The 27,158-nt window shown below is 39.7% G+C and overlaps 3 protein-coding genes across 4 annotated transcripts in view; 1 reads left to right on the forward strand and 2 right to left on the reverse strand.

The window, feature by feature from the left end:
- Positions 1-1,166: 1,166 nt before the first annotated feature.
- On the reverse strand, positions 1,167-8,046 carry pck1 (phosphoenolpyruvate carboxykinase 1 (soluble)). The gene is made up of 9 exons (NM_214751.1): positions 7,995-8,046; positions 6,301-6,578; positions 5,542-5,726; positions 4,824-5,027; positions 4,554-4,741; positions 3,996-4,158; positions 3,472-3,696; positions 2,638-2,865; positions 1,167-2,245 (listed from the first exon to the last, which is right to left on the reverse strand). Exons 2-9 carry the CDS (start codon positions 6,522-6,524, stop codon positions 1,770-1,772), a joined length of 1,893 nt encoding a protein of 630 aa, NP_999916.1. The 5' UTR covers positions 6,525-6,578; positions 7,995-8,046; the 3' UTR covers positions 1,167-1,769.
- A 5,963-nt stretch (positions 8,047-14,009) lies between these two features.
- Positions 14,010-21,820, forward strand: ccndbp1 (cyclin D-type binding-protein 1). Of its 2 annotated transcripts, none has more exon segments than NM_001089365.1 (11): positions 14,010-14,161; positions 16,126-16,185; positions 16,263-16,342; positions 16,438-16,519; positions 17,499-17,595; positions 17,987-18,060; positions 18,600-18,676; positions 18,870-19,135; positions 19,754-19,814; positions 20,041-20,087; positions 20,332-20,548. In NM_001089365.1, coding segments are annotated over 11 exon segments (1,041 nt in total). In that variant the 5' UTR covers positions 14,010-14,073; the 3' UTR covers positions 20,441-20,548.
- A 1,481-nt stretch (positions 21,821-23,301) lies between these two features.
- Positions 23,302-27,158, reverse strand: part of tgm8 (transglutaminase 8) — a 9,021-nt gene continuing 5,164 nt past the window's right edge. The window contains exons 10-13 of the mRNA XM_087258283.1: positions 26,993-27,158; positions 25,689-25,852; positions 25,401-25,534; positions 23,302-24,103 (exon numbers count right to left, since the gene is read on the reverse strand). The exon at positions 26,993-27,158 is cut by the window's right edge and continues 107 nt beyond it. Coding sequence (XP_087114409.1) covers positions 23,953-24,103; positions 25,401-25,534; positions 25,689-25,852; positions 26,993-27,158 — 615 coding nt within the window. The 3' untranslated portion in view covers positions 23,302-23,952. The remainder of the gene's footprint in view (positions 24,104-25,400; positions 25,535-25,688; positions 25,853-26,992) is intronic.

The following is a 27,158-nucleotide window of genomic DNA, read 5'->3' on the forward strand; positions in this document are numbered from 1 at the left end:
AGCATATGTTTTATGCAACGAATGCCCTTCCAGCTGCAACCCAGTACTGGGAAACACCCATACACACTTATTCTCACACACACACACACACACACACACTCATACACTACGGCCAGTGTAGTTGATCAGTTCCCCTATAGCGCATGTGTTTGGACTGTGGGGGAAACCGGAGCACCCGGAGGAAACCCACGCCAACACGGGGAGAACATGCAAACTCCACACAGAAACACCAACTGACCCAGCCGAGACTCAAACCAGAGACCTTCTTACTGTGAGGTGATCGTGCTACCCACAGATTGATTGATTAATTGGTATGTAAGCAAATAAATAAATAGGCATCTATTATCCATTTTTTCTCCATCATTTTGAACAGACAGCCACTGAAATATCATTCAATGTAATATTAGTGACTGTCAAAGATTTAGAGCAGGGGTGTCCAAACTCAGTCCTGGAGGGCCGGTGTCCTGCACAGTTTAACTCCAACTCTAATCAAACACACCTGCTTATAGACTTCTAGTGATCTTGAAGACACTGATTGGCATGTTCAGGTGTGTTTGACTAGTGTTGGAACAAAACTCTGCAGGGACACCGGCCCTCGAGGATCACGTTTGCCCATCCCTGTTCTAGTATACCTAGAGAGAGCTTGATTAGCTGATTCAGGTGTGTTTAATTGAGGTTGGAACTAAAATATGCAGGACACCCGCACTCCAGGACCGAGTGTGAACAGCCCTGATTTAAAGCAAGAATATCACTATCTGACCCCCAAAATATTGATTAATTGTCATGTGAAGTCTTTATTCTTCAAACTTGTAGCTTTTACACATTTGACTTGATGATTTTCATTATAGGATCACATTTAGTATGATCAGCTCTGAAAAATGCTTCATTTTGACCTGAGCATCTCCGTTTAACCCAATGACAATGAAACAACACTTCACTCATATTTTACTCTTTAACTTTCACTAAAGCTCTCTGAAAAACACTTGGACTTTGTGCTTTTTATGTATATAAAGTCAGTTTTGTATATTTTGTTGTATATATTATAGTATTATTCATTTAATTGATTTCATATATATATATATATATATCTCCACATTTAGCAGAATAATGAATAAAGCTCACTTTCAGTAAATACTGAGATCAAGAACAACACAGACAGTGGGAGGTATATTTAAATAACTTTATTAATATCATGGAAGACTGACATAGAAATACATAGAAAAATAAATTACCACATTTAAAAATGAGAGGGTTGTTTAAAGGTTTCCGCCATAACATCTCCAGCAGAAAATAAATGTGCGCATCAATAATTTATAAGGTTAAATAACAAACAGTCCTTCCTGAAGACGCCAATGATCATCAGCATTTCTCTAAATATCTTCTTTTGTGTTCAGGGTTAAAACAAATAGTGACATATTTTTCATTTTAGAGAGCACCGTCCCTTTAACTGTGCATAAATGCTGATTATTGTGTGTGTTCTGTCTCTTTAAATGAGTTTTCTCAGTAAACACACACACACACACACACACACACACACACACACAAAAGAAAAAACACAAAATAAAAAGTAAACAAAAAGAGGGAAAATTAAATACTGTGGAAGTGAACAATCTTCAGCATTTTTCAAAATATCTTCTTCTGTGTTCAGCAGAAGGAAACTAAAGAACGGTTTTGAAGCACTTGAGAGCAAACGATGACATATTTTAATATTCGAGTGCACCGTCCCTTTAAGTGTGCGTAATGCAGATTAACGTGTGTGTTGCGTGTCTTCAGCCGTGTTTACTGCTCACGTGTGTGTGTGTGAGCCTGTGCTCCAGCAGCTCCAGCTGTCTCTGCATCTCCTGCGGCAGGTCTCGGTTCAGTTCACGGCTGAAATACTCTCTGATCTCCTGCAGCTCCTGCATCCAGAACTCCTGCGAGACCCTGAAGAGCTCCAGCGGCTCCACATCCGGGAGCCCGTGCAGGTTCAGGGCACCGTCTGCAGGCACCAGCCCCACCGCAGTGGTCCTCGCCTCGGCCCCTCCGCTCAGCCTGCCGAACATCCACTCCAGTACGCGGATGTTCTCCCCAAAGCCCGGCCACAGGAAGCGCCCCGAGGAGCTCCTGCCGAACCAGTTGACGTGGAAGATTTTGGGCAGCTTAGCGCCGGGCCGCTGCTCCATGCTCAGCCAGTGGGAGAGATACTGACCGAAGTTATAGCCGAAGAACGGACGCATGGCGAACGGGTCATGCATGATCACTTTACCTGAAGAACACACACACACACACACACACACAGTAATCTTTAATAATGATGCAGTTACTAACTATTCAGGATAAATTATGCTGCAAAACTGCGAGTTTCTAGTCTAAATATCTAAAATAAAATCTTTAAATTAAGACCAGCAATAAAATATTGTTTTGTTTTAAGAAATAATGAGTCAATTTAATCTTGAAAAATAATCTGACAATGGCGGAAGAGAAATAATATGTCAAAAGGAAACACTAGATTATTCTGCTTAACAGATTGGCAGATTATTAAATATATATATATATATATGTAGAGTTTTTGTCTTGTCTAAATATCTGAGAAATACTGTCTTGTTTCCTGAAATAAAGAGTGTAAAGTGAGTGAGTTTTGTTGTGTACTGTGAATACCTTTGTGTTCAGCAGCCGCCGTGGCCTCTGACCTCATGGACGCCCCTACAAACACTCCGTGCGCCCAGTCGAAGGCCTCGTACACCAGCGGGACGCCCTGCGGACGCCGCCCGCCGAAGATGATGGCCTCGATGGGGACGCCTTCAGGAGACTCCCACTGCGGGTCGATGATGGGACACTGAGCGGCCGGCGTACAGAAGCGGGAGTTCGGGTGAGCACACGGTTCACCTGGAGGACACACACACGTCAGCACCACCAGCATTATCATAACACACTAGTCAACAAGCAGATCAAACAAACAGGGTTATTAATTCATAAATAATTTTAGGAAATAATAATAATATCGCCGGTTGCATTGCTGTCGCCGGTTCATGGTCTACTTTTGATCCACAAATGTTGACTACTGCATTTCTGAACTGACATGTTCTGACATCTGCTTCAGTGTTCGACAGAATAAGAAACTCAGCAAGGTTTATAACCACTAGAGGGAGAGTAGAGAGTGAGTAAATGCTCATATTTTGTGTGAACTGACCCTTTAAGAACATTTTAAAGTGTCACTTAATTTATCTTAAAGAGACAGGTCACTCAACACTGAACATTCCCTCATCCTTTACCAAGTTTCTTTCTTCTATTAGACACAGAAGAAGATATTTTGAAGAAATCTCTAAACCTGTATTCATTGACTCTATTTGCTTTTCCTACATTGGGTTTTCAGCATTCTTCCAAATATCTTCCTTTATGTTCAGCAGAGGAATGACACTCCTGAGGGATTACGACCTCTTGAGGAAGAGTGAACAGTTAAAGATGAAGCTGATCATTACAGATGTCACTCACCGTCCTCTGGTGTCCAGGGCTGGTTCTTCCAGGACGTCAGCGTCACTCCTTCAGGCAGATCCTCATCCATGCCCTCCCAGAACACCCCTCCGTCACTGCTCTCCGCCACGTTGGTGAAGAGTGTGTTGCAGCTGATGGTGCTCATGGCGTTGGGGTTGGTTTTGCTGGAGGTTCCCGGAGCCACACCGAAGAAGCCGTTCTCTGGGTTGATGGCTCTCAGATTCCCTGAGGAAACATGAAGACAGAACCATCAAATAAACCCTCAGTCCTGGAGATCCACAGTTTGAGCTCAGGATATTCTTACTGGCCCAAAAACAAGCGTTTGATATGTACAGATCTGAAAGACTTTCATTTACTAGAAGAGCTGTAGAATGAAGATTGAGTTATGATAAGCAGAACGTGAGCTAAATCCAGTAATCCAGAATGCTGTGTGTGTGTGTGTGTGTGTGTGTGTGTGTGTGTGTGTGTGTGTGTGTGTGTGTGTGTGTGTGTGTGTGTGTGTGTGTGTGTGTTTGTCTCTGTACCTTCTTTGTCGAACTTCATCCATGCGATGTCGTCTCCCACACACTCCACCTTCCAGCCGGGCAGCGACGGCTTCAGCATGGCCAGGTTGGTCTTCCCGCAGGCGCTGGGGAACGCCGCTGCGAAATACTTCTTCTGTCCCGCCGGGTTGGTGATGCCCAGAATCTGCAGGGGAAATTCAGCACACTTTAACTCAAGTTCATTTGTGTAGAGCTGTTTACATTAATTACTGCTTCATACAATCAATATAATACTAGATTCTGATTGGTCCATCACAACATCTGAAGGTTCGTTATTCTCTGATAACCCCATATTAAAATAATAACTGTGATACTGTACAAACTGCATTAAAAGAAGTGTAAACATGTGTGTGCATATGTGTGTGTGTGTGTGTGTGTGTGTGTGTGTACATGCATGTGTGTGTTAACGCTCCATCTGTCAGTGTTTAGTGAGGTCTGCCCAGTCAGAATGACTCTGCAGTTGTGTGTGTGTTTTCTCCACTGAGCAGCATGTGTTCTGCTTCTGCATGTGTGTGTGTGTGTGTGTGTTCGTCCACTCACCAGCATGTGTTCTGCCAGCCAGCCCTCCTCTTTAGCGATGCGTGATGCGATGCGCAGAGCGAAGCACTTCTTCCCCAGCAGTGAGTTTCCTCCGTATCCGCTGCCGAACGACACGATCTTCCTCTGATCCGGGATGTGGGCCACCAGCGTCAGCTCCGGGTTACAGGGCCAGTTGTTGACCAGCGGCTCTAAAACACACACACAGAGGTCAGTACATGCTAGTTCACAAATGTAACACACACAGACACACACACACTCTCCAGTACGTACTCTTGAGTGGCAGAGGGCAGCCGACTGAGTGCAGACACCGGACGAACTCTCCGTTTCCCAGCGCGCTCAGCACAGTTTTCCCCATCCGCGTCATGATCCGCATGCTGGCCACCACATACGGCGAGTCCGTCAGCTCCACCCCTATCTTGGAGAGCGGAGAGCCCACCGGCCCCATGCTGAAGGGGATCACGTACATCACACGCCCTGCACACACACACACACACACATTTTAAAAATCTATGTACTTTTTAGTGTAGGGTAGCATCTAATTAATTCTGAACTTCTTGATTTGAACTTGGATTCTACATGTGTGTAAATAGCACAAGATCATCCTGCTGACATCAAATAGAGGTCAGCGCTAAAGTAATCTAAAGGTAATCCAAAAGTACTCCGATTACATTCCCATAAACATGTCATCTAACAGACTGTACCAGTCCATACACACTTAGTCCTGTCATTAGTACAGTTCATAATTAATCCACACAGCTCAGCTCAACCATCACACACACACACACACACACATGTTAGTATTGGTGGTTTATGAGGACTCTATAGGCGTAATGTATGTTATACTGTAACAGCAGCTTATTATTACCAATTCAGTTTTGTAATACCTAGATGATCATATCTGTCACACACACACACTTCATATCGCTTCACTTCAATATCAGGTTACACACACACACCCTAATATCAGCTGTCACACACTCGAGTGTACCTTTCATGCAGCCAGGGAAGCGCAGGTTCATGGCTTTGTCCCACTCCTCAGGACACATCCAGCGGCCCAGCTGACTGACTCCTCCTCCAGTCGGTGTGGGAACCGTGTCCCGCTGCTCCGCCGTCACGATCACCGTTTTACTCTCCACACGGGCCACATCACGTGGGTCAGTGCGCGCCAGCCAGCTACAGGAACACCAGCGGTTACACACACACACTCACTAACACTCTATCTATAGTGATGTCTTACGCAATCACATCCAAGGTAAAATTGCATCAATCAAACTGATTCTACAGTTGCTATGGTAACACAACAACAATAGTAATTGATCTGTTGTGGGGATTCTACTGTTGCTATGGTAACACAACAACAATAGTAATTGATCTGTTGTGATGATTCTACAGTTGCTATGGTAACACAACAACAATAGTAACTGATCTGTTGTGGGGATTCTACTGTTGCTATGGTAACACAACCACTACAGTAATTGATCTGTTGTGGTGATTCTGCAGTTGCTATGGTAACACAACCACTACAGTAATTGATCTGTTGTGGGGATTCTGCAGTTGCTATGGTAACACAACCACCCCAGTAAATGATCTGTTGTGGTGATTCTGCAGTTGCTATGGTAACACAACCACTACAGTAATTGATCTGTTGTGTTGACACCACAGTTGCTATGGTAACACAGCTGTTGTATAATGAAGTACTGCCCTGCGCATGCTAGTTCTTGTATAATGACTGACGTGTGCGTCGTACCAGTTGCTGTACTTGCGCAGCCTCTTGATGGCGCCCTGCTCCTCCAGCAGGCTGAGGATGGTGCTGTTCTCCTGCTCGGAGCCGTCACAGATGTGCAGAGCGTCCGGCTGGCACAGACTCACACTGCTGTCGATGAACTCCCGCACGCTGGCGCTCAGAGACGCCAGATCGCCCTGCAGGACCCGCGGGCATGACCGGTCCTGAGACTGCAGCTGAGGAGGCATGATGAGCGGAGGGATGGAGAGATGCTGACCGAGAGAGAGAGAGAGGGAGAGAGCCTGCAGACACACAACACAATAGAAGGATTCACTTGTGTGCAGTAATACAGGGGTGAGCCTGAGTGAGCACACCTCGCTTATAGACATGAGTCAATCATTCATTCATTCATTCATTTTCGACTTAGTCCATTTATTAATCAGAGGTCACCACAGCAGAATGAACCGCCAACTTATCCAGCATATTTGTTATATATATTTATATATACTATAAATGTGTGTGTGTTATTTATATTTATTACGTACAGCTGAAGTCAGAATTTTTTGTGCTCATGTGATTTTTGTTTTCTTTTTCCAATATTTCCCAAATGATGTTGAACAGATTCAGGAACTGTTCTCAGTATTTCCTCTAATATTTGCTCTTCAGGAGAAAGTCTTATTTGTTTTATTTAAGCTAGAATAAAAGCAGGATTTAATTGTTTTAAACCCATTTTAAGCTCAACATTATTAGCAATTAAGCAATATTAATTCTGGATTGTCTACAGAACAAACGGTCACACTTTATAATAAGGTTTCATTAGTTAATGTTGTTAAATGCATGTATTAACATGAAGAAAGCATGAACAATACTTGTAGAGCATTTATTACTCACCGTTCAACATTTACTACACTGTAAAAAAATATATGATCAATTAGTCCTGACAGCAAGTGTTTTTAGCTCATCATAACGTATTAAACTAAGTTATTTAGGTTATAACTTAATTTTATAAGTTACACAGGCTGTTTTAAGTCAGTTTAACATAATATAAGTTCGTGGACTTATGGGGTTAATCTGATTCAGCTTAACAACTGAAGTGAAGCAGGGTTTTTACAGTGTAATGCATTATTAAGGTACTACTTCATGCATGTCACATTAGTTAATGCACTGTGAGTTAACTTAAACTAATGAACAGCTGCATTTCCATTAATAACTAGCGTTAACTAACATGAACAAATACTGTACTAGATGTATTGTTCATGTTAGAAAATACATTAACTAATACAGCTTTATTGTTAAGAGTTACCAAATAATCCACTGTTATTCAATGACTACCCTAATTAGCCTAGTGAAGCCTTTAATTTTCACTGTAAACTGAATATTAGTGTCTTAAACAATATCTAGTCTGATATTATTTACTGTCATCATGGTGAAGAGAAAATTAATCGGTTATTAGAAGATAGTTTGTAAAACTTTCATGCTCATAAATGTGTATAAGTTCATAAGTGTGTAAAATCTGTTCTCTGTTAAACAGAGTTTGAGGAAGAATATAAAAGAATTTAGATTAAACAGGAGCGAATAAATCTGCCTTCAACACTATATATAACTTCAGACACTTGAACACAAAAATGCACACACATGCAAATACATGCATAGAGTCATATTAATATTCATAAGCACTAAAATATTATTCATAAGCACAGAAAAATGTAATAGCTCACCTTGAGTGAAGGTTTAGCAGCTCTTCATCAGTCTGTGGTGATGATGATGATGATGATGTTCATCTGTGTTCTGCTCACTGTGTGCCAGTCAGACCTTATATACACCCACACACACACACACACACACACACACATGAATGATTAACCCGCGGAACACGCGTCGTATGTTCAGTTAATCATTAAAACATTGGACTGTAGTTTTGGGGAAACACTCGATTGGACCCGAGTCTGACCACGTGACCTTTGACCTGCCGCTCCATCGTGATGCAACGCTAAACTTGCAGCATCACCGCGTGACGTCATGCCCCGCCGCGCGCTCTGATTGGCCGCTCGCTGGAGGCTCGCCAGCAGTACAGAGCACACGGTGAACAGGTCACGCTGAATCATTCATTCATTCACACATTAAAACTACACTCTTCATTCATTGAATAAATCTCACACTGCACTCAATCTATCAGAGAAGTTAATGAGGTGTATTTATTAAATATACTTATATATCATTTTGAACTTTCATTTCATTTGAATGCGTTAATTTCACTTTGAACATTTTACAGTTAATACATTAAATTAAAAAATAATCATTAGTGAGAAAATCAAACATGCTAAAATATACTTTGAGCTTAAAAACATGAATTAAAGTGTCTGTTAAATACATAGATGGCCATTTAAGTTATGCTGTCTGAATTTCTTAGAATCTAATTTTAAAATGATTATGAACATAAGATGAGAATGAACATATTTGTTTGCTTTTTTTTTTTTTTTTTTTTGCAGTCCTTAAGCGATCGCAAACATTACTTTAGAATGTTTTTTGAAAAACAGTATAAAGCCATATCAATGTCCAACTGAAACATTGGAGAGAGAACAGCCCTAGAACTGTTTTATCCGCATGCAGTAATGTTTTATTGTGTACTAACATGTTGAGAACATTATTAAAGACAAGATTACTTGAACAATCATAACTTGAACAACAGAATTAATTAAAACTTCTTTAAAACTATAAAGTTTTAGATGCGAGAGTAATATGAAAAAGTTGACATTAATGGAAGTGTAATTTACAAAGACATCTAAAAATTAAAGTTGTAATGTTTCATCTGCATATCAGCTTTGCGTTTTTCATAAATATATACGTATAAAGGAAAAAAACTGATAAATGATTTTAATTTACTATAAATTTAATGACAAATAACCATGTTCATTCATTTTTTTTCTTTTTCACTTAGTCCCTTTATTAATCTGGGGTCGCCACAGTGGAATGAACCGCCAACTTATTCAGAATATGTTTTACGCAGCATATGGCCTTCCAGCTGCAACCCATCGCTGGGAAACACCCATACACACTCATTCACACTTGAACAGACAATTTAACTTACCCAATTGCCCTATAGCACATGTGTTTAGACTGCGGAGGAAACTGGAGGAAACCCACGCCAACACAGGGAGAACAAGCAAACTCCATACAGAAACACCAACTGACCCAGCCGGGACTCGAACCAGCGACTTTCTTGCTGTGAGAAGATCGTGCTACCCACTGCGTCACCGTGACGCCCCCAATAACAATGTTTATATTATAAATTTGGAAGAACTATGATGAGAAGAGGGCGGCACGGTGGCTCAGTGGTTAGCACTGTCATGTCACAGCAAGAAGGTCGCTGGTTCGAGTCTCGGCTGGGTCAGTTGGTGTTTCTGTGTGGAGTTTGCATGTTCTCCCCGTGTTGGCGTGGGTTTCCTCTGGGTGCTCCGGTTTCCCCCACAGTCCAAACACATGCGCTATAGCGGAACTGATCAACTACACTGGCCGTAGTGTATGTGTAGTGAGTGTGTGTGTGTATTGGTGTTTGCCAGTACTGGGTTCCAGCTGGAAGGGCATTTGCTGCATAAAACATATGCTGGAATAGTTGGCGGTTCATTTCACTGTGGCGACCCCTGATAAATAAAAGCAGAAGGAAAATGATTGAATGACAAATAACAATATCTGTATAATAAATCTGGAAGATTGTAATGAGTTTACAGAATAAAAAAAATTACATTTCACTCAATTCACACATTTATAGATCATAAATTGTCAAGTCTCTTCATTGTTTCCGGATACTATTTCCATGGAGCATCATGAATATGTGTGTGTGACCTGTCATAAGTTCAAAACAAACACAAAAACACACAGATGTAGAGCAGGACAGAAGAGTACGTGACAGCTTATCTGAAGACCTCTACTTGTTTTGGTTAAAGAGCCTCTACTGCAAAGCTTTAAGTCACAAAGAGTGCAAAACACAGAAAAGATAAGAAGCGGATGGCTTTAACACTGGCTTTTCTCAAAAACATCTGATAAGCTGAGATAAACCGAGTCAATAACAGCTGAGGGTTAAACAACACCTCTGTCTGTGGCTCAGCACTCATTCACTGCTTTACCAGTGAAACTCTCACCTCTGCATCTTACACAACACTACTGTCGGGACGCTCTGAAAGAACATACAGTATGGACACACAGATAACAGTTATGACTCTAATAAAAGTTAAAGGTTTGATCAATAGCTATAGTGCATAAATGAGTTAAGCCTTCACAGATCTGTCTGTTACAGTAATATTCTCTTCAGAATGCTCTACGGTAAGATATCTGTGCAGACACAGAAGATTGATCAGGACCAAAGACAAAACTGATCAACTGAAGATCACAGAATAAAACATTACACTTACAAATTAATGTTGAGGAAAAGTATTCAATAAAACTTGAATAGACAGAAAAAACCAGGAGAAACATAAAAAATATCAAACTGAATTTGCGATAACTGGATTTAATTTAATTGTGTTCTTAATTTATTAAATATGACTGTTTTATAAAACTGTTTTGTCTAAATCCACCGAATATTATTGTCTATAGTCACTGAGAAATTAATACAAATATTAATTAAACAAAATGCTAAGCACGTGAGTGGCTTGGTGGTTCAGTGGTTAGCACTGTGGCTTCACTGCGAGAAGGTGGCTGGTTGTAGTCCCGGCTCATTCCAAAGCTTATTTGGCAGCTCATTCCACTGTGGCGAACAGTGGACAGGACTCGAAGCAGAGTCTTACAGTGAAACCACAGTGCTAACCACTGAACCACCGTGCCACCAGCACTGCATATGTATATAGTAAAGATCTAATGTGAATTATCAACCAGAGAAATGTTCTTCAGACTGTAAAAATGAATAGACATGTGAAATATACATATACCTAGTTAATATTCCATGCATTATCAAATGTATACAGTATAAAACACTTTCCTTTTGTCTGGGTCCAAACACTACTATTTACTAATAATTGCTTTAGTATTTCTTCATGTTTGATGCTTGTCTATGATATACTTGTGCCATTATGTGCTCCATGGTCATTCGTGGTTAAATAAATCATTGGTTATGAAGCACAGTTTATCTCTATGCATATGAATCTGCTGATCATGAGTTGCTGTTGGAGGTGTTTTTCTTGCAGTGCTGATTGCTGTATTACATGATCTGCCACAGATAGTGAAGATAAGCTGATAACACACTTCACTGATATCCTTCTGAGATCTTTGTCAAGTCAGAGCTGGAAGACTCAGTGAATCATCTGAATGAATGAGTGATTCAGTCGACAGAGGAGTCAGATTCACACATTCACACAATCACAGAGGTCATGTTTTTGCTTCAGCAAGATAAACCTTTTATTTTATATATATATATATATATATATATATATATATATATATATATATATATATATATATATATATATATAAATTTTTTATTGAAATTAATCAAATTATTTCCAAACAGAATAATGATTGCATGTGTGTTTAGAGACATTCTGTCTTAAATATGAACTTAAAGACTCCCACTATAGCTATTTGTGACTGCCTCACTTCCTGAATCTTCAATTATCATCAAATATTGGTCTAAAAAATGTTTGTGCATGTGTTTATTCTATTAATACTTGCATGAAACATCTATTGTAGTTCTGGTCAACTCTTTTATGTTGGATATAAAAAGGCAGAACAATCTGTAAAGTGCTGATAAAAACAGAACGTTTTGCAAGTGATGTCACATCCTGTGGCGTGAAACTGTTGAAGGCACTGAGGCATGTTGTTATTCTTCCCTCATTTATTTGTGCTTAATGTTGAGGAAACACCAATCATAGTGCGCTATCTGTGAATTGATAAACTAAATTGGCTGGTGTGTATGAGTGTGTGTATGAATGACTGTGTATGAGTGTCACTGGGTTGCAGCTGGAAGGGCATCCGCTGTGTAAAACATGCTGGAATAGTTGGCGGTTCATTCCACTGTGGTGACCCCTGATAAATAAAGAGACTAAGCTGAAGGAAAATTAATGAATGAATGAATCTGAAGGAAATGCACATGTCAACTCTGTTACATCAACTCCTGTTTAAAAAGTTTAACAATACTTAAACCACAGCTAGTGATACACTCTCAGAAATAAAGGTACTCCAGCTGTCACAGGGCTGGTACCTTTTCGAAAGGTACAAATTTGTACCTACAAGGTCCATATTAATACCTCAAGGGTACATATCAGTACCTAAAAAGTACAAAAGTGTTCCTCTTAAAATTTTAGGAACTAACATGTACCCTTGAGGCATTAATATAGACCTTTTAGGTACAAATGTGTACCTTTTGAAAAGGTACCAGCCCTGTGACAGATCACGTACCTTTATTTCTGAGAGTGTTCAATCAAAAGCTTACTATCACATATTTTCAGCTTTTGCATTGTTTTACTTAAATAATGGATTCAGTTTACTGTAAATCATGCATTTGTTTTATATCAGTCCAGTTTAAGCTGAATTAATGAAAAATGCTTGAAATGTTCCTGTAATACTGGAAGAGTTCTGAGCTCAGCATGAGGGAGAGCGGACGTGTTTTCGTGAGACATTAATCTCTGAACACGCTCAGACTATTGAGCATGTGGTGCAATTCATATGCAAGCATCTCTGCAGGAAAAAAACTGTTTCTGTATCTTGTTTACCAGCGATTATGATCTGAAATCATTAACTGGACATATGGAAATATGAGCAGTACACAGAAAATAATGCACGAGCAGAACCACAGCTCTCCCTGCATGACAGAAAATACTGTAGTGATTTACAGTGAATACTGTCGTGTTCTTCAATCATACTATAGTAAAGCACTTGGATGTGTTTTAGTGATTTGCTCTGGTAACACATCAACTATAGTAATATAAACAAATGACCCAATACTGTATTTTTAATGGTCATGTATATAGACCTCATGTTAACCACAAATCAGCCATGATGTGCATGGAATTTGTGGCAAAACTGTGGATAAAGTAATTCTAATCAGGTTAATACACCTGTAACGTTACTATAATAAATATATAGTCAACATGATATATGTAAATATGTATAGTCAACAGGCCACTAAACTCGTTCTCTGGTGTCGAGCGCCACCTGCCGCCCAAAATCATCCACACAGAGAAGACTAGATTCAGTTTATTTATTTATTCATCTTTTATTTATAAGTATTTTCATGATTAAACCCGTACATTAGGATATATTAAGACACAAAAACTCCACAAACACCGTGTGGAGGCAGCTCGATGCCCTAAAATGTGTGTAAGCTTCATCTGAACTCCTCTAGCGCTTCTAAAGTGTACATTGAGTCGCAGCAGCTGAACACAGAAGTTCTAGTAGATTAAAGCTGTTTCAGTCCAGTGTTCAGAGTTGGAAGTTCTGCTTAGTTCAGTTCAGTGTGGTAAAATCTACACTGCTGAGAGTCCAAACAAACACTGAAGAGCAAATCCATCCATCCACAGCTCCAGGTCCCGAACCAGGCAAGCCAGTGGCGACAGCGGAGGAACAAACTTCACCAATTGACCAAACTACACCAGTAATATAGAAGTAAACAATTATATTTGTTTAACACTTCAAAATGTATATAATTACAAACAAACATTGAATTATTTATAATACGAATAATAACACAAAAAGTATCAACCAAGCTGACTGTGCAGCGACGGATTCATTCCGGTCACACACAGACAATATTAGTTCCGCTTGACTTTCGTTCCGCGGCTCCACGAGACTGAAGCAAAGCGCGTCATGAGCGCCGAAAACTCGCGTTCAGAAGCGCTGCTTCCGCTGAGAAACCTCTGGAACTCGGTGAAGTGCAGCAGGGATCGAGTGAGAGGTATGGTGGTCCTGTGTTCCGTGTTTCATTGTGAATTTGAGCAGTGTTTGTGGGAATGCTAACGGCTAAACTTCCAAAACACTCACGAAAACACTTTAACCGGTGATAGTTAGCTGCTCAGAGCGATAGTCATGATGTTTACTCTAGCTTAACAGATTTAGTTAGCTGGTCAGAGTGTTACTCTAGTTTAACAGATATAGTTAGCTGGTGAGAACACTAGTCATGATGTTTACTCTAGTTTAACAGATATAGTTAGCTGCTCAGAGCGTTAGTCATGATGTTTACTCTAGCTTAACAGATTTAGTTAGCTGGTCAGAGTGTTACTCTAGTTTAACAGATATAGTTAGCTGGTGAGAACACTAGTCATGATGTTTACTCTAGTTTAACAGATATAGTTAGCTGGTGAGAACACTAGTCATGATGTTTACTCTAGTTTAACAGATATAGTTAGCTGGTCAGAGTGTTACTCTAGTTTAACAGATATAGTTAGCTGGTGAGAACACTAGTCATGATGTTTACTCTAGTTTAACAGATATAGTTAGCTGGTGAGAACACTAGTCATGATGTTTACTCTAGTTTAACAGATATAGTTAGCTGGTCAGAGCACTAGTCATGATGTTTACTCTAGTTTAACAGATATAGTTAGCTGGTCAGAGCACTAGTCATGGTGTTTACTCTAGTTTAACAGATATAGTTAGCTGGTCAGAGCACTAGTCATGATGTTTACTCTAGTTTAACAGATATAGTTAGCTGGTCAGAGCACTAGTCATGATGTTTACTCTAGTTTAACAGATATAGTTAGCTGGTCAGAGCGCTAGTCATGATGTTTACTCTAGTTTAACAGATATAGTTAGCTGGTCAGAGCGCTAGTCATGATGTTTACTCTAGTTTAACAGATATAGTTAGCTGGTGAGAACACTAGTCATGATGTTTACTCTAGTTTAACAGATATAGTTAGCTGGTCAGAGCGCTAGTCATAATGTTTACTCTAGTTTAACAGATATAGTTAGCTGGTCAGAGCGCTAGTCATGATGTTTACTCTAGTTTAACAGATATAGTTAGCTGGTCAGAGCACTAGTCATGATGTTTACTCTAGTTTAACAGATATAGTTAGCTGGTCAGAGCGCTAGTCATGATGTTTACTCTAGTTTAACAGATATAGTTAGCTGGTCAGAGTGCTAGTCATGATGTTTACTCTAGTTTAACAGATATAGTTAGCTGGTCAGAGCGTTAGTCATGATGTTTACTCTAGTTTAACAGATATAGTTAGCTGGTCAGAGCACTAGTCATGATGTTTACTCTAGTTTAACAGATATAGTTAGCTGGTCAGAGCGCTAGTCATGATGTTTACTCTAGTTTAACAGATATAGTTAGCTGGTCAGAGTGCTAGTCATGGTGTTTACTCTAGTTTAATAGATATAGTTAGCTGGTCAGAGCGCTTGTCATGATGTTTACTCTAGTTTAACAGATATAGTTAGCTGGTCAGAGCGCTTGTCATGATGTTTACTCTAGTTTAACAGATATAGTTAGCTGGTCAGAGCGCTAGTCATGATGTTTACTCTAGTTTAACAGATATAGTTAGCTGGTCAGAGCGCTAGTCATGATGTTTACTCTAGTTTAACAGATATAGTTAGCTGGTCAGAGCGCTAGTCATGATGTTTACTCTAGTTTAACAGATATAGTTAGCTGGTCAGAGCACTAGTCATGATGTTTACTCTAGTTTAACAGATATAGTTAGCTGGTGAGAACACTAGTCATGATGTTTACTCTAGTTTAACAGATATAGTTAGCTGGTGAGAACACTAGTCATGATGTTTACTCTAGTTTAACAGATATAGTTAGCTGGTGAGAACACTAGTCATGATGTTTAGTCTAGTTTAACAGATATAGTTAATAGTAATTTGAATGAGATGTTGTTGTCAGTGATGTGCTGAAGCTCACAGTGTTTCTGATTGTGTTTGCAGATGGAGAGTCCAATGACAGCAGCGGCACCTTCAGCTTGGCCAACTTCTGGGAGATTCTGAGTTCGTTCAGTGTTTGATTCTGAATCATGTTCTTCTGAATCGCTGAATGACTCACTCCAGCTCTTCTCTTTCCGCAGATGAAGCTGTAAAAGCAGTGTCTCAAGAAGCGACTAAACTCAGCCTGATGTTCTCCAAGCCGCCACTGCCGTCAGATGAGGTGTGATTAACCCCCTTCTGAACATCACTATAACTATCCTGTCATTTGTCCATCAGTAATGCTGCTGCTGCTGCTGTTGTGTTTCTTCGCTTCAGGATTGTGCAAAAATGGGGGAGTGTGTGCAGAAGAGTGTGTTGACCTTGTGCACCGTTTACTTCTGGCTGCCAAAGAGTCAAGGTAACAGATATACACACACACACACACACACACACACACACACACACACACACACACACACACACACGCACACACATGCTCAAGCTGTAAAAATGTATGAAATAAAAACACTATCGTAAATATTTAGTGCGTAATTAAGTAATTCTAAAAACGTAAAAAAACTGAGCGTAATCATAATTTTACAAGGATACTGAAGTACAAAATCAAAAGCAGTGCAGTGTTCTGTGGTGTCTGTGTTCAGTATGAAGCTCTTCTGGAGCTGCTCAGCTGCATTTGCTCATTTGTGGATTACACAAACCGTCTCATGACCTCTGACCTGATTATTGAGAAACTCATTAGACTGTGTATGTGTGTGTGTGTGTGTGTGTCTCTGTGTGTGTGCGTGTTTGTGTGTGTGTGTGCGTGTGCGTGTGTGTTTCTGTTTCTGTGTGTCTGACGTGTGATTTTGTGCAAATGTGTGTGTTTTTTTGTTTGTGTTTTCTGTGTTTGTGTGTGTGTGTGTGTGTGTCTTTTTGCATGTGTGTAATGTATGTTTGTGTCTTTTTTTTCTGCATATTTGTGCATGTTTCTGTGTGTATGCGTGCCTGTACATGATGTATGCGTGTTTTTGTGCATATTTGTGTATACACGTGTCTGTACATGATTGTGTGTTTGTGCATGCATGTTTGTTTTTTTGTGTTTGTGCATGTGTGTGTGTGTGTATATATACACGTTTTTGTGTTTGTTTGGTTGTGTGTATTTCCGTGTGTATCTGTGCCATTTTGCATGTGTGTGTATTTGTTTATGTGTGTTTGTGTGTTTTTTTTGTGCATGTAAATGTAAATGTTTCTTTGTGTGTGCGTGCTTCTGTTTATGATTGTGTGTGTGAGGTATGTTTGTGGATATTTGTGTATGCACGTGTCTGTACATGATTGTGTGTGTGTGTGTGTGTGTGTATATATATGTTTTCGTGTGTGTGTTTGTGCGCACATGTGTCCAGGAGTCACACTGAGGAGGTCTGTCAGGGACGCCACCGCTGAGGTTCTGGAGGGTCTGGTTCAGCTGCTGGATGTCATTCTGTCCTCACCTGGACAAAGGTAGAACTCGTCCTCTGAGGCCCTCGCTAGCTGTGTTTCCATCCACCTGTTTTTATGCACATTTTGGATTATTTCAGAAAAAAACACTTAATGGAAATCCAAGATGTGCATACATTTTGAAAATGTGCATAAAGTGAGTAGGGTAAACCTTGTGTCCAGTGAGAGAAACTGCAGATAAGCTGTGCTGTGATCAGCTGTAGTGAGTGTGCATGTGCACCAGCGCTTCATCAGTGTCTGCTCTTCAGTGCTGTATCAGGATGATCAGATGATGATGGGATATAGTGATGATATGATGATCAGTCTGTGTTTATATACTGTTTAAACAACCTGTGTGTGTTTATAATCTGTCTGTGTTCATTTACTGTGTTTACATTCTCCTGTGTTCCCCCAGTCTCTCGCAGGAGCAGCTCACCTCCACCGGGAGTGTTTGGGCCGCATGTGACCATTTTGACCAGATACCCAAAGGTATCTAGAAACAACTTGTGCTGGAGTCCTTCAGTTCCGTCCATCATTATTTCTATAGCGCTTCTTACAGTGCAGATGAAGAATAGAGAATAAAAATGCATACAGTATTTCAGATTGTCCGGCAGAGATGACTAGTGTTGCTAGTAAATTAAAGCTGCTTCTAAATCTGTAAGGTTGTGCATCCACATTAAAATGAGGGGTGTTTTAGTGCATGTAAAGCAGTCTCTGTGTGGCTCATTGAGACATCAGTGTTGTTTTGTAATAAAGCTCCTGCAACAGCAGTCTTGGGTTTGATGCCAGAGGAATGCTGGAACTGCTGAGCTGTGGGAATGCAGTCAGTTCTGCCAAACGATCATTTTTGTAAAATAATTAGCTCATCTCTGCAGGTGATGTGCACACATTGAGCTTTAAACACTGCAGACATTATACAGAGATGTGTCTAAATTAATATGTTGTTAACAAATGTGCACTACTTAAACACACCTTACATAATGTGAATAATAATGTGTGTGTATGTATGTATATTGTGTTTCTGTCAGATAACCGCAGTGCTGTTCTGGCCGTCTTGAGCTCGTGTGTGGGTTTGGTGAAGGACGCTCTGGAGGAGATGCAGCAGGTTTGTTTCTATATGTTGTGTGTGTGTGTATACAGGGATTATGTGTGTGTGTGTTTGTTTATGTGTGTGTGTGTGTGTATGCAGTGATCTTGTGTCTGTTTATGCAGTGTGTGTATGTGATGGTGTGTGTGTGTCTGATTTTATTTATTGATGGTGTTCATGTGTGTGTGCTGTGTCTGTTCCTCTTCTTCAGGCTCTGGCTGAGTCACAGGACCCGTTTGGAGATGTCCTGGATGATGATGATGATGATGATGATGAAGGTGGTCGTGGGAATCAGGACAGGTATTGGTCAGCGTCAGACCGGCAGCTGATTGGTCAGTGTGAGGGTCTGCTGAAGGCGTCTGCAGCCAGTCTGCGCAAACTCTCGTCTGCGGTCAGACACAACGCTCAGCTGGAGACGGAGCAGGAGATCGCTCAGCTGGACGACCTGGCGGACGCTGCAGCACATGTCAGTCCCTGGTGAGAGCACTAGACCAGCAGCACTCAGATTTACAACACACACACACACACATTAATATATATGTATATTAGTTATATACACAGCATGAACACCGGCTGTGAGTGGAATGGATCAGGTTAGTGTAATAATAGATTATTAATGAATAAACTCACTCGAATGATGGAGAAGCGGAAGAAATGAGAAGCTTTAATTATTTTAAATCACCTAAATGAGGTACATTGACATTTATAATTAATATTGACTACTTTTAAACATTAAGGAAACAGATACAGCGCTATAGAGGAATGCTTTATTGTCTGTGGTCTTTGTGTGTGTGCGTGAACAAGTGTGTATGTGTGTTTCCCAGTACTGGGTTGCAGCTGGAAAGGCATCCGCTGTGTAAAACATATGCGTTATAAGTTGGTGGTTTATTCTGCTGTGGCAAACCCGGATTAATAAAGGGACTAAGCTGAAAGGAAAATAGATGAATGGATGAATAAACATGTGTACACACAACATGTGTACACACAAAATGTACACACAGATGCGCACACACATGCATACCCATACACTCACAAACACACTCGCACTAACCCTAACACACACACTCACATGCTCCTCTTTATGTGTGTGTTCAGTGTTGATGACCTGGCCCTCAGCCTTTACCCGCCTGTGGACCGAGCTGCCGTGGAGCAGAACGTGAGTGTGAGCACATGATGACATGTTAACTCCATCACACACACACACTCCACAAAAGATCTACCTAAACCAGCTTGTGTGTGTGTGTGTGTGTGTGTGTGTGTGTGTGTGTGTGTGTGTGTGTGTGTGTGTGTGTGTGTGTGTGTGTGTGTGTGTGTGTGTGTGTGTGTGTGTGTGTGTGTGTGTGTGTGTGTGTGTGTGTGTGTGTGTGTTTTCTCCACTGCAGGTGTGCAGACTGGCAGCTGTGCTGAAAAAACTGCTGGACATCACCAGGTGAGATACACTTCAGTCACACACACACACACACACACACTCATGTTTGTATTCCAAAATGCACAAACAAAACAGGTGGATGTAAACACAGCTGCTGACTTATAGACAATAATAGTATGAAATTAGAATAATACTATGGAGGTCAGTGGTGAGCAGATTAGTATATCCTCTTTAATCTTCAAATTTAAACAACACTCCAAAAGTCATGTGTTCCCCTCGTCCTCATGTGCCTGCTCTCCTTCAGGTCCTCTCATGTCTGTGCGGAGGCCGATGTGTCCTGGGTGGAGTTTCTGAGTGGAGCTGTTGAACACAACCTGGAGAAGGTCAGATCACTGCTGAGGAGCGACTCGTAGCGCACGGAGAGATGGTGTGTGTGTGTGTGTGTACAGGTTTAGCTACTCTTGTGAGGACTTGTATGTTTTCATGTATATAGTGAAATATTAAAAGGATCCATTATTGAGGATATTTTACTGCTTGTAAAAATCTCAGCAGATGTTCATCAGTGTGTGCTGGTGTGTCTGTGAGGGTTGGGTTAGGGGTAGAGTTATGGTTAAGCCATAGACATCATTAACCTGAGAGAAAAACAATGGAAGTCTAATCTAATGTCCTCACTAAGATGAAACAAACCTGTCGGTGTATGTGTGTGTGGTACTTATTTTTATATCCTGCTGGGGACTTAAACCTGAATGCACACAGATTCATGGGGACTTGTATCACAGGGAGGATCAATATTGAGGTCTTCATGGGTAAACAAGCTCATAAATCGGTCAGAATGAAGAATTGTAAAGATGTAAACGTGCAGAGTGTTTGCGTTGAGGGTTAAGTTTTAAGAATAAACAGTCCGCACAGTAGAAACATCACTACAGGTATGGAGAGTCCCCACTTGGATATCGGAACAAGTGTGTGTGTGTGTGTGCATGCATGTGTGCGTGAAGCATCCAGAGCTTTTACTGCAGAGGAGAATCAACAACAGCACAAACAAACTGAGCTTGATCTGCAGCCGTGGAGGAGTCTGAGCCTCAGAAATATTGACATGTGTTTTCATGCTTTTATTCACAATATCTTCTGTTTATCTCATTCTGTAATGCTCGTCATATTACAGATATTAATATTACATATGACTTGCTTCATTAACAGAACAAAACAGACTTTTAATTCAAATGTTTATTTATTCTGATTAAACGCATAATGCTAATGCTCCAACGAGTGCTTAAAATCCTTGAGAGTTGGAGAATTAAAAATAAAGATTGAACACACAAAAACATGAAAACATTGCAAAACCCTAGAGTTGTTCTGAAAATAAAGACACACAGATAAAAACCTGAAAAGTGCTTGAATTAATTTTGTGCAAGAAGTTTTGGTGGAAAAAAAAGATCCCACATTATTTTCTATTTATTATACAGTTCATCTCCAGGTGAACATTCTGTTGTTTCTACTGTGAAAGTCAATGATGAGTTTGTTTTGTGTTCAACAGAAAATCTCTGATACTTTGTGAATGAAATCAATATACAAACTGCAAAGCCCTAGAAGTTTTCTGCAAATAAAGACACAAAGATAAAGATCATTAATAGTGCTTGAATCAATTTTGTGCAAGAAGTTTTGATTTGATTGTTTGTTTGTTAAAGGCACAGTTCACCCTAAAGTGAACATTCTGTCATAGTATTTCTGTTCCTAATCTGAAGATTGTTTTGTGTTCAGCAGAAAAAAAATAAATGAATGAAAGTGTAAAACCACTGGACTCTGATTAAATGAGTCATTATTTTATTTATTGTAAACCCATAAAGCAAGAAAAAGCATATTTATATATCTCAAGCTCTTTTCAATAAAATCAATGCAAAGAAAATACAAATGTACAATATACGACGTGCAGAATATTCATCAGTTAATGCAGAACAGAAATCAGACAAAAAATGTCAAATCTTAAAGCAAAAAAAAGAGATGGATATTTATATGTTTTATATATATTTATTGTATGTATTTTAACCCCCTTTAAATGTTTTTCTTTTTAAAATGTTTTCGAAATGATGTTGAACAGGTTGAGGAAATGTTCACAGTATGTCTGATAATATCTGTTCTTCTGGAGAAAGTCTTATTTGTTTTATTTCGGCTAAAATAAAAGCAGGTTTTCATTTTTTAAACCCCATTTTAAGGTCAATATTATTAGCCCTTCTATATTTTTTTTTCGATAGTCTACAGAACAAACCATCATTATACAAAAACTTGCCTAATTACTCTAACTTTACCCTAATTACCCTAGTGAAGCCTTTAAATGTCACTTTAAGCTGTATTGAAGTGTCTTGAAGAATATCTAGTCTAATATTATTTACTGTCATCATGAAAAAGAGAAAATAAATCAGTTATTAGAGATGAGTTATTAACACTGTCATGATTAGTTATGTGTTAAAGAAATCTGCTCTCTGGTAAACAGAAATTGGGGGAAAAAAAATAAACAGGGGGGCGAATAATTCTGACTTCAGCTGTATGTATATGTAATCTTATTTCTGAGCAATGTTGCCAGGCAATTATGCAGATTGATGTAGTTTGGCTGCTTTTCTATTAAGAATGGACAAGCAATATTGTATCTGTAACCCACTGTTGTAATCAGTTAGCCAGTGTCTCGCTGGGTGTCCATTTATGCATCATTTGTTCCCTGCAACGCTGCTTGAAAAGTTGCCCTGTCTATCATTAGCAGACTATGTAATCAGTGTTGGGGAAGCGCATTACAAGAAGTTAAGTAATAATATTATGTTTCTAAGTAACAAGTAAAGAAATGCATTACTTTAATAAATGTACACTATTTGAGTTACTTTTTAAAAAGGTAATGCAAGTTACTTTTTAGTTTAATTAATTAGCTTTTTAAATAATCAATAGCTAAATTACAATGAGTGTTGAAACCAGTCCAGCACTGATGAGGGAATGCAGGAACAGACAGAACATGATTACTTCGGCTTACATTTCTGCAATGCTGGAAATTTCTGATTATTGTGAACACATGAAGAAAAGTAAAAGGGGATTATAGTCTCAATCACACTGATTTACTGCACTAATGAGACTAACAGCAGCAAACACACTGCTTTAAACGGTCATTATTGTATTGCACAAACAGATTGTATATACGGCATGCAGAGCTCTGGAAGTGCTCAGAAGATAACGTTATCCTACATTAGTGTTATTGATGTGTGTATTTAAAGGTAAGTGAAGGTTCTACAGTGTGTTGTGCATTGCAGAGCTCCTCTATTAAAGAAAACTAGTAAGTTGTACTGTTAATAATAATAATAAGTTGTGAAAGAAATCAGGCCTCAGCAGGGCAGAAAACATTTACATTTAGTCATTTAGTAGAGGCTTTATTTCAAAGCGACTTACAAATGAGGACAAGGAAGCAATTTACACAACTATAAGAGCAACAATGAATAAATGCTATAGGCAAGTTTCAGGTGTGTAAAGTCTAAGAAGGAAAGTATTAGTAGTATTCTTTTTGTGTGTAGTTAGTTGAGGAGTCAGAGGTAGTTGCATATTACTAAGGAAAGTGGAGACTAAATAGTTGAGTTTTTAGTCGCTTTTTGAAGACAGCTAGTGACTCTGCCGTTCTGATGCAGTTAGGAAAATAAACTAAAAATAAACTCAAAAGTGTGGTAATGCATTACTTGCCATAAAAAGTGACTAAGTAACACAGCTTTTTGTGGAGTAACTCAATATTGTAGTGCAGTACTCTGATGTAACTTTCCCCAACACTGCTGATCTTGTTCTCTGAGTCTAGAATCTGAGATGTTTGGATTGTAACCGTGTATAATCTGCAGAGATGTGAGCCGGTCTGTGCTGGTGTTTATGTGCTGAGGGTCAGGAGCACGCTGACCTCCTGCTGACCTCACGCTGATCTCACATCGACATCCGCACTGGCCTGAACGTCCTTGAAGGTGGCGCTGTTGAAGGTGGCCATCAGCTTCTTGAGTCCCAGTCTGTAGGGTGTGAAGCTGACCTGCAGTCTGATCCTCTGTCCCGGGCCGAGCTGCACCGTACTGCACACACCAGTGGACCACAATCACTAACTCAACACTTGACTGAAAGTGCAGGTAACCCTAATGAAATATTACTCCAGTAGACGAGTTTAAAGTCTCCCCATTCAATATCACTACAGTCAAGGTAGTGAAGGTGCTTAGTGATCAGTGTATTCTTTGCAAGAATCACCAAAAACATGCCATAGTGTAATAAGCACATCATTCATTCACTGTGACAACATGTGCAAGCTCACTCAGATCAGATGGATCCTTTCAATAAGCGCTGCACCATATTGAAAAATCAGAGATTGCAATATTTTAATTTTCTTACAATTTTATCAAATGTATATTGATTTATAGTGTTATAAAAAGAGTTTATAGTCAGCCTTAACTTGGGTTCAATTCTCGCTATAGACATTAATAGTAGTCTAGGTATTGGGTTAGGGATGTAGATTAAGATCATGCAGAAAATGTGGATTATAAGTACTAATAAGCAGCCAGTTTCTCAGTAACATGCATGCTAATAAGCAACTAGTTAATATTGAGAATTGGTGTTCTCAAATGTCTTCATTTAGATAGATCTGGATGAGTCTGTAGAGGAGTTTATCATGCATTAAATGCAATAAAGAAACTACAAACTCTGATGAATGCAATAAAACAGATAAAAGTGAGATAAGAAGTGCATGCTTTATGGTTTTGTATATTTAAATGTTAAAAAATACAGTGTAAAGTCAACTCAGCATTGCTCATCTGTGCGCTGTGACTGTTGCAGATGCACTTATTGTGATATCCACGCTGAAACCAGATAATGTGCAGGCCTAATCTGAATAAGAGAAGGGTTTACTGAAGACTCACTCTGAATAAATCATTTAAATTCAAATTGTTAACCAGTTTAACATGTAAACACACACAATTCAGCTTGTTCATAAATTAAACAGCGCTATCTTGTCTTGGATTTTCCCCTTCAAAAGAGCTTTTTATTCAGCTTCATTTAGGAAATGCAGTAGTTTAGGTCACAATTGAGGCCATTACCTGCTTATTATTAAGATCTGTTCATTAGTAGAAGTGAAGTATGATCATATTTTGCATCTCTAATCCTCCTCAAAACCTACTACTATTAATAAAGAGCTGATTAGTAGTTCATTAGGCTGGTAGTGTTAGTTATTGGTTTGTTAATGCTGTGAATTTTGAGCTAAACTGAAGTGTTTCTGGGTATTTTTTTGTAATATAGTAAAGGTTTCCTAAAATAATAATACTTGACACTGATACTTCATATATGTACTTAAGAACAGTAGTGATGTAAAAATAGTTGTCTCACCTGGACTTCTCTGTGCTTTTGAGCAGACCACTGCCGCTCAGACTGATGGAGCAGTTCTGCAGCGTTGAGGAGAGAGGATTCTCAAACTGTACAGTAGCCGTCATCTCACTGTCCAGCAGAGGAGAACCGCTCACCTGACACACACACACGCACACACACACACACACACACACACACACACGCACAGACACACGCGCACACACACACACGCGGACAGAGCAGAGCAGTTAGACCTCAGAGAGTGAGAGAGAGAGAGTGTGTGTGTTTGTGTGTGTGTGTGTTACCTACAGTGATGCTGAGGTTCGGAGTGTGCAGAATGATGTTTTTCTCGGTCAGATATGTGTTTTTCGGGTTGTTCTTCTCTCTAGCGATGGCAGAGACTTTAATGCAGTTGTTTTCCAGCATTCTGTGTCCGTATGCAGAGTACGGCAGTGTGAAGGACAGAGCTTTCTCTGAAACACACACACACACATCCATCAGTTATTATTACAGCTGCTTCAGGTTGAGGATTAAAAATCAAGAGTTACTGCTAGATCTGTGCAGTGAGTCATTAATTTAATCCATTACTCACAAAATGAAGAAGTGCATTAGGTTTTAGATTAATTCTGTGTGATTTTAGAACATTACCCACACAGCAGAAACTACTTTAACAGCCATAAATGTGACATAAATTGATAAATGAATGTTAATAATGTCTTTAAATTCTGAACTTATACTTTTTCAAGATCCAGAAGTGGTGTGAAACAATGCAAATTATACTTGGAAATATATGCAAATGACATATCTGAAATACACCTCACATTTGGATTTCACCTATATAGTATAAGTAGAAAACTCCGCGTTTTCCCTTTGCATTTCAAACTACGTCTGATCAAATCATGCTAGAACAGCACAGAGACACTCTCAGTTGATCTCTCTCATTTCTATGTTGTAGTGCTGTATTTGGACCACAGTAATCTGCTAGTGTTTGCGCTGCTTTGGCTTTTTCAGGGTTAATTATTGTGATCTCCCGACTGCAGCAGAGAAACACTGGGAAATCTCTGTAGACTGATGGCATTTCATGCTGTTCAGCCTTACAATCCTAAACTGTAAGCTTTATCGTCACTCTAGACATTACGCTAGAGAATCATTCAAACACCAGCTCTACAGTGACGTGTGTGAAGTAGTAACAGTTTCTGCTGTTCTGAGGTCAGCTGCAGATGTAAATGAATGGCGGAAGAAAGTAGTTCCTCTTACAAAAGGGTTTTTAGTCTCTCAGTGTTTAATTTTAATTTTTATATACACGATTATGCCATCCAACTGTTGTATAAACGCAATATCACACGAGTAGCAGTGCCATAGAGTTGTATATCAGCAAGCCAACGCATGCCTCCCAACTGTGCCGATATACAGCCATATTGCACTGCTACTTGTGTGATATTGCTCATATATATATGATATATGATATATAATATGTATATATATGTATATATATATATATATATATATATACGTGTGTGTATGTGTGAAATCCAAATATTAATTTGTACCTAATATATATCATTTGCATAAATCGTCATGGATCAGTCTATGTCTATAGCAGTATCATGTACCCTCAGTGTCCTGCAGCTGGACATCAGTGCTGTGGCTCCAGACTGCAGCCGCCGGGGCTCCAGTGTACCTCATGACCTGCGCGCTGATGCTCACACACACACACTGCGCTCTGCTGCCCTTCAGGAGGAGCTTCATCGGAACATCAGCTCCGTTCAGCGGCGGGAC

This window comes from Danio rerio, chromosome 6, assembly GCF_052040795.2.
Source record: "Danio rerio strain M-AB ecotype USA chromosome 6, GRCz13ab, whole genome shotgun sequence".
Classification (NCBI taxonomy): domain Eukaryota; kingdom Metazoa; phylum Chordata; class Actinopteri; order Cypriniformes; family Danionidae; genus Danio; species Danio rerio.

Bases quoted from the DNA above. Each gene is read 5' to 3' on its own strand.
- pck1 (NM_214751.1), bottom strand. From the start codon at position 6,524: ATGCCTCCTCAGCTGCAGTCTCAGGACCGGTCATGCCCGCGGGTCCTG. The intron at 5,028-5,541 runs GTACACTCGAGT...GTGTGTGTGCAG, and splicing joins CTTCCCTGGCTGCATGAAAG to GGCGTGTGATGTACGTGATC. The intron at 4,742-4,823 runs GTACGTACTGGA...TGTGTGTTTTAG, and splicing joins CTGCCCTCTGCCACTCAAGA to AGCCGCTGGTCAACAACTGG.
- ccndbp1 (XM_087255609.1), top strand. From the start codon at position 14,074: ATGAGCGCCGAAAACTCGCGTTCAGAAGCGCTGCTTCCGCTGAGAAAC. The intron at 18,677-18,869 runs GTTTGTTTCTAT...CCTCTTCTTCAG, and splicing joins CTCTGGAGGAGATGCAGCAG to GCTCTGGCTGAGTCACAGGA. The intron at 20,088-20,331 runs GTGAGATACACT...GCTCTCCTTCAG, and splicing joins AAACTGCTGGACATCACCAG to GTCCTCTCATGTCTGTGCGG.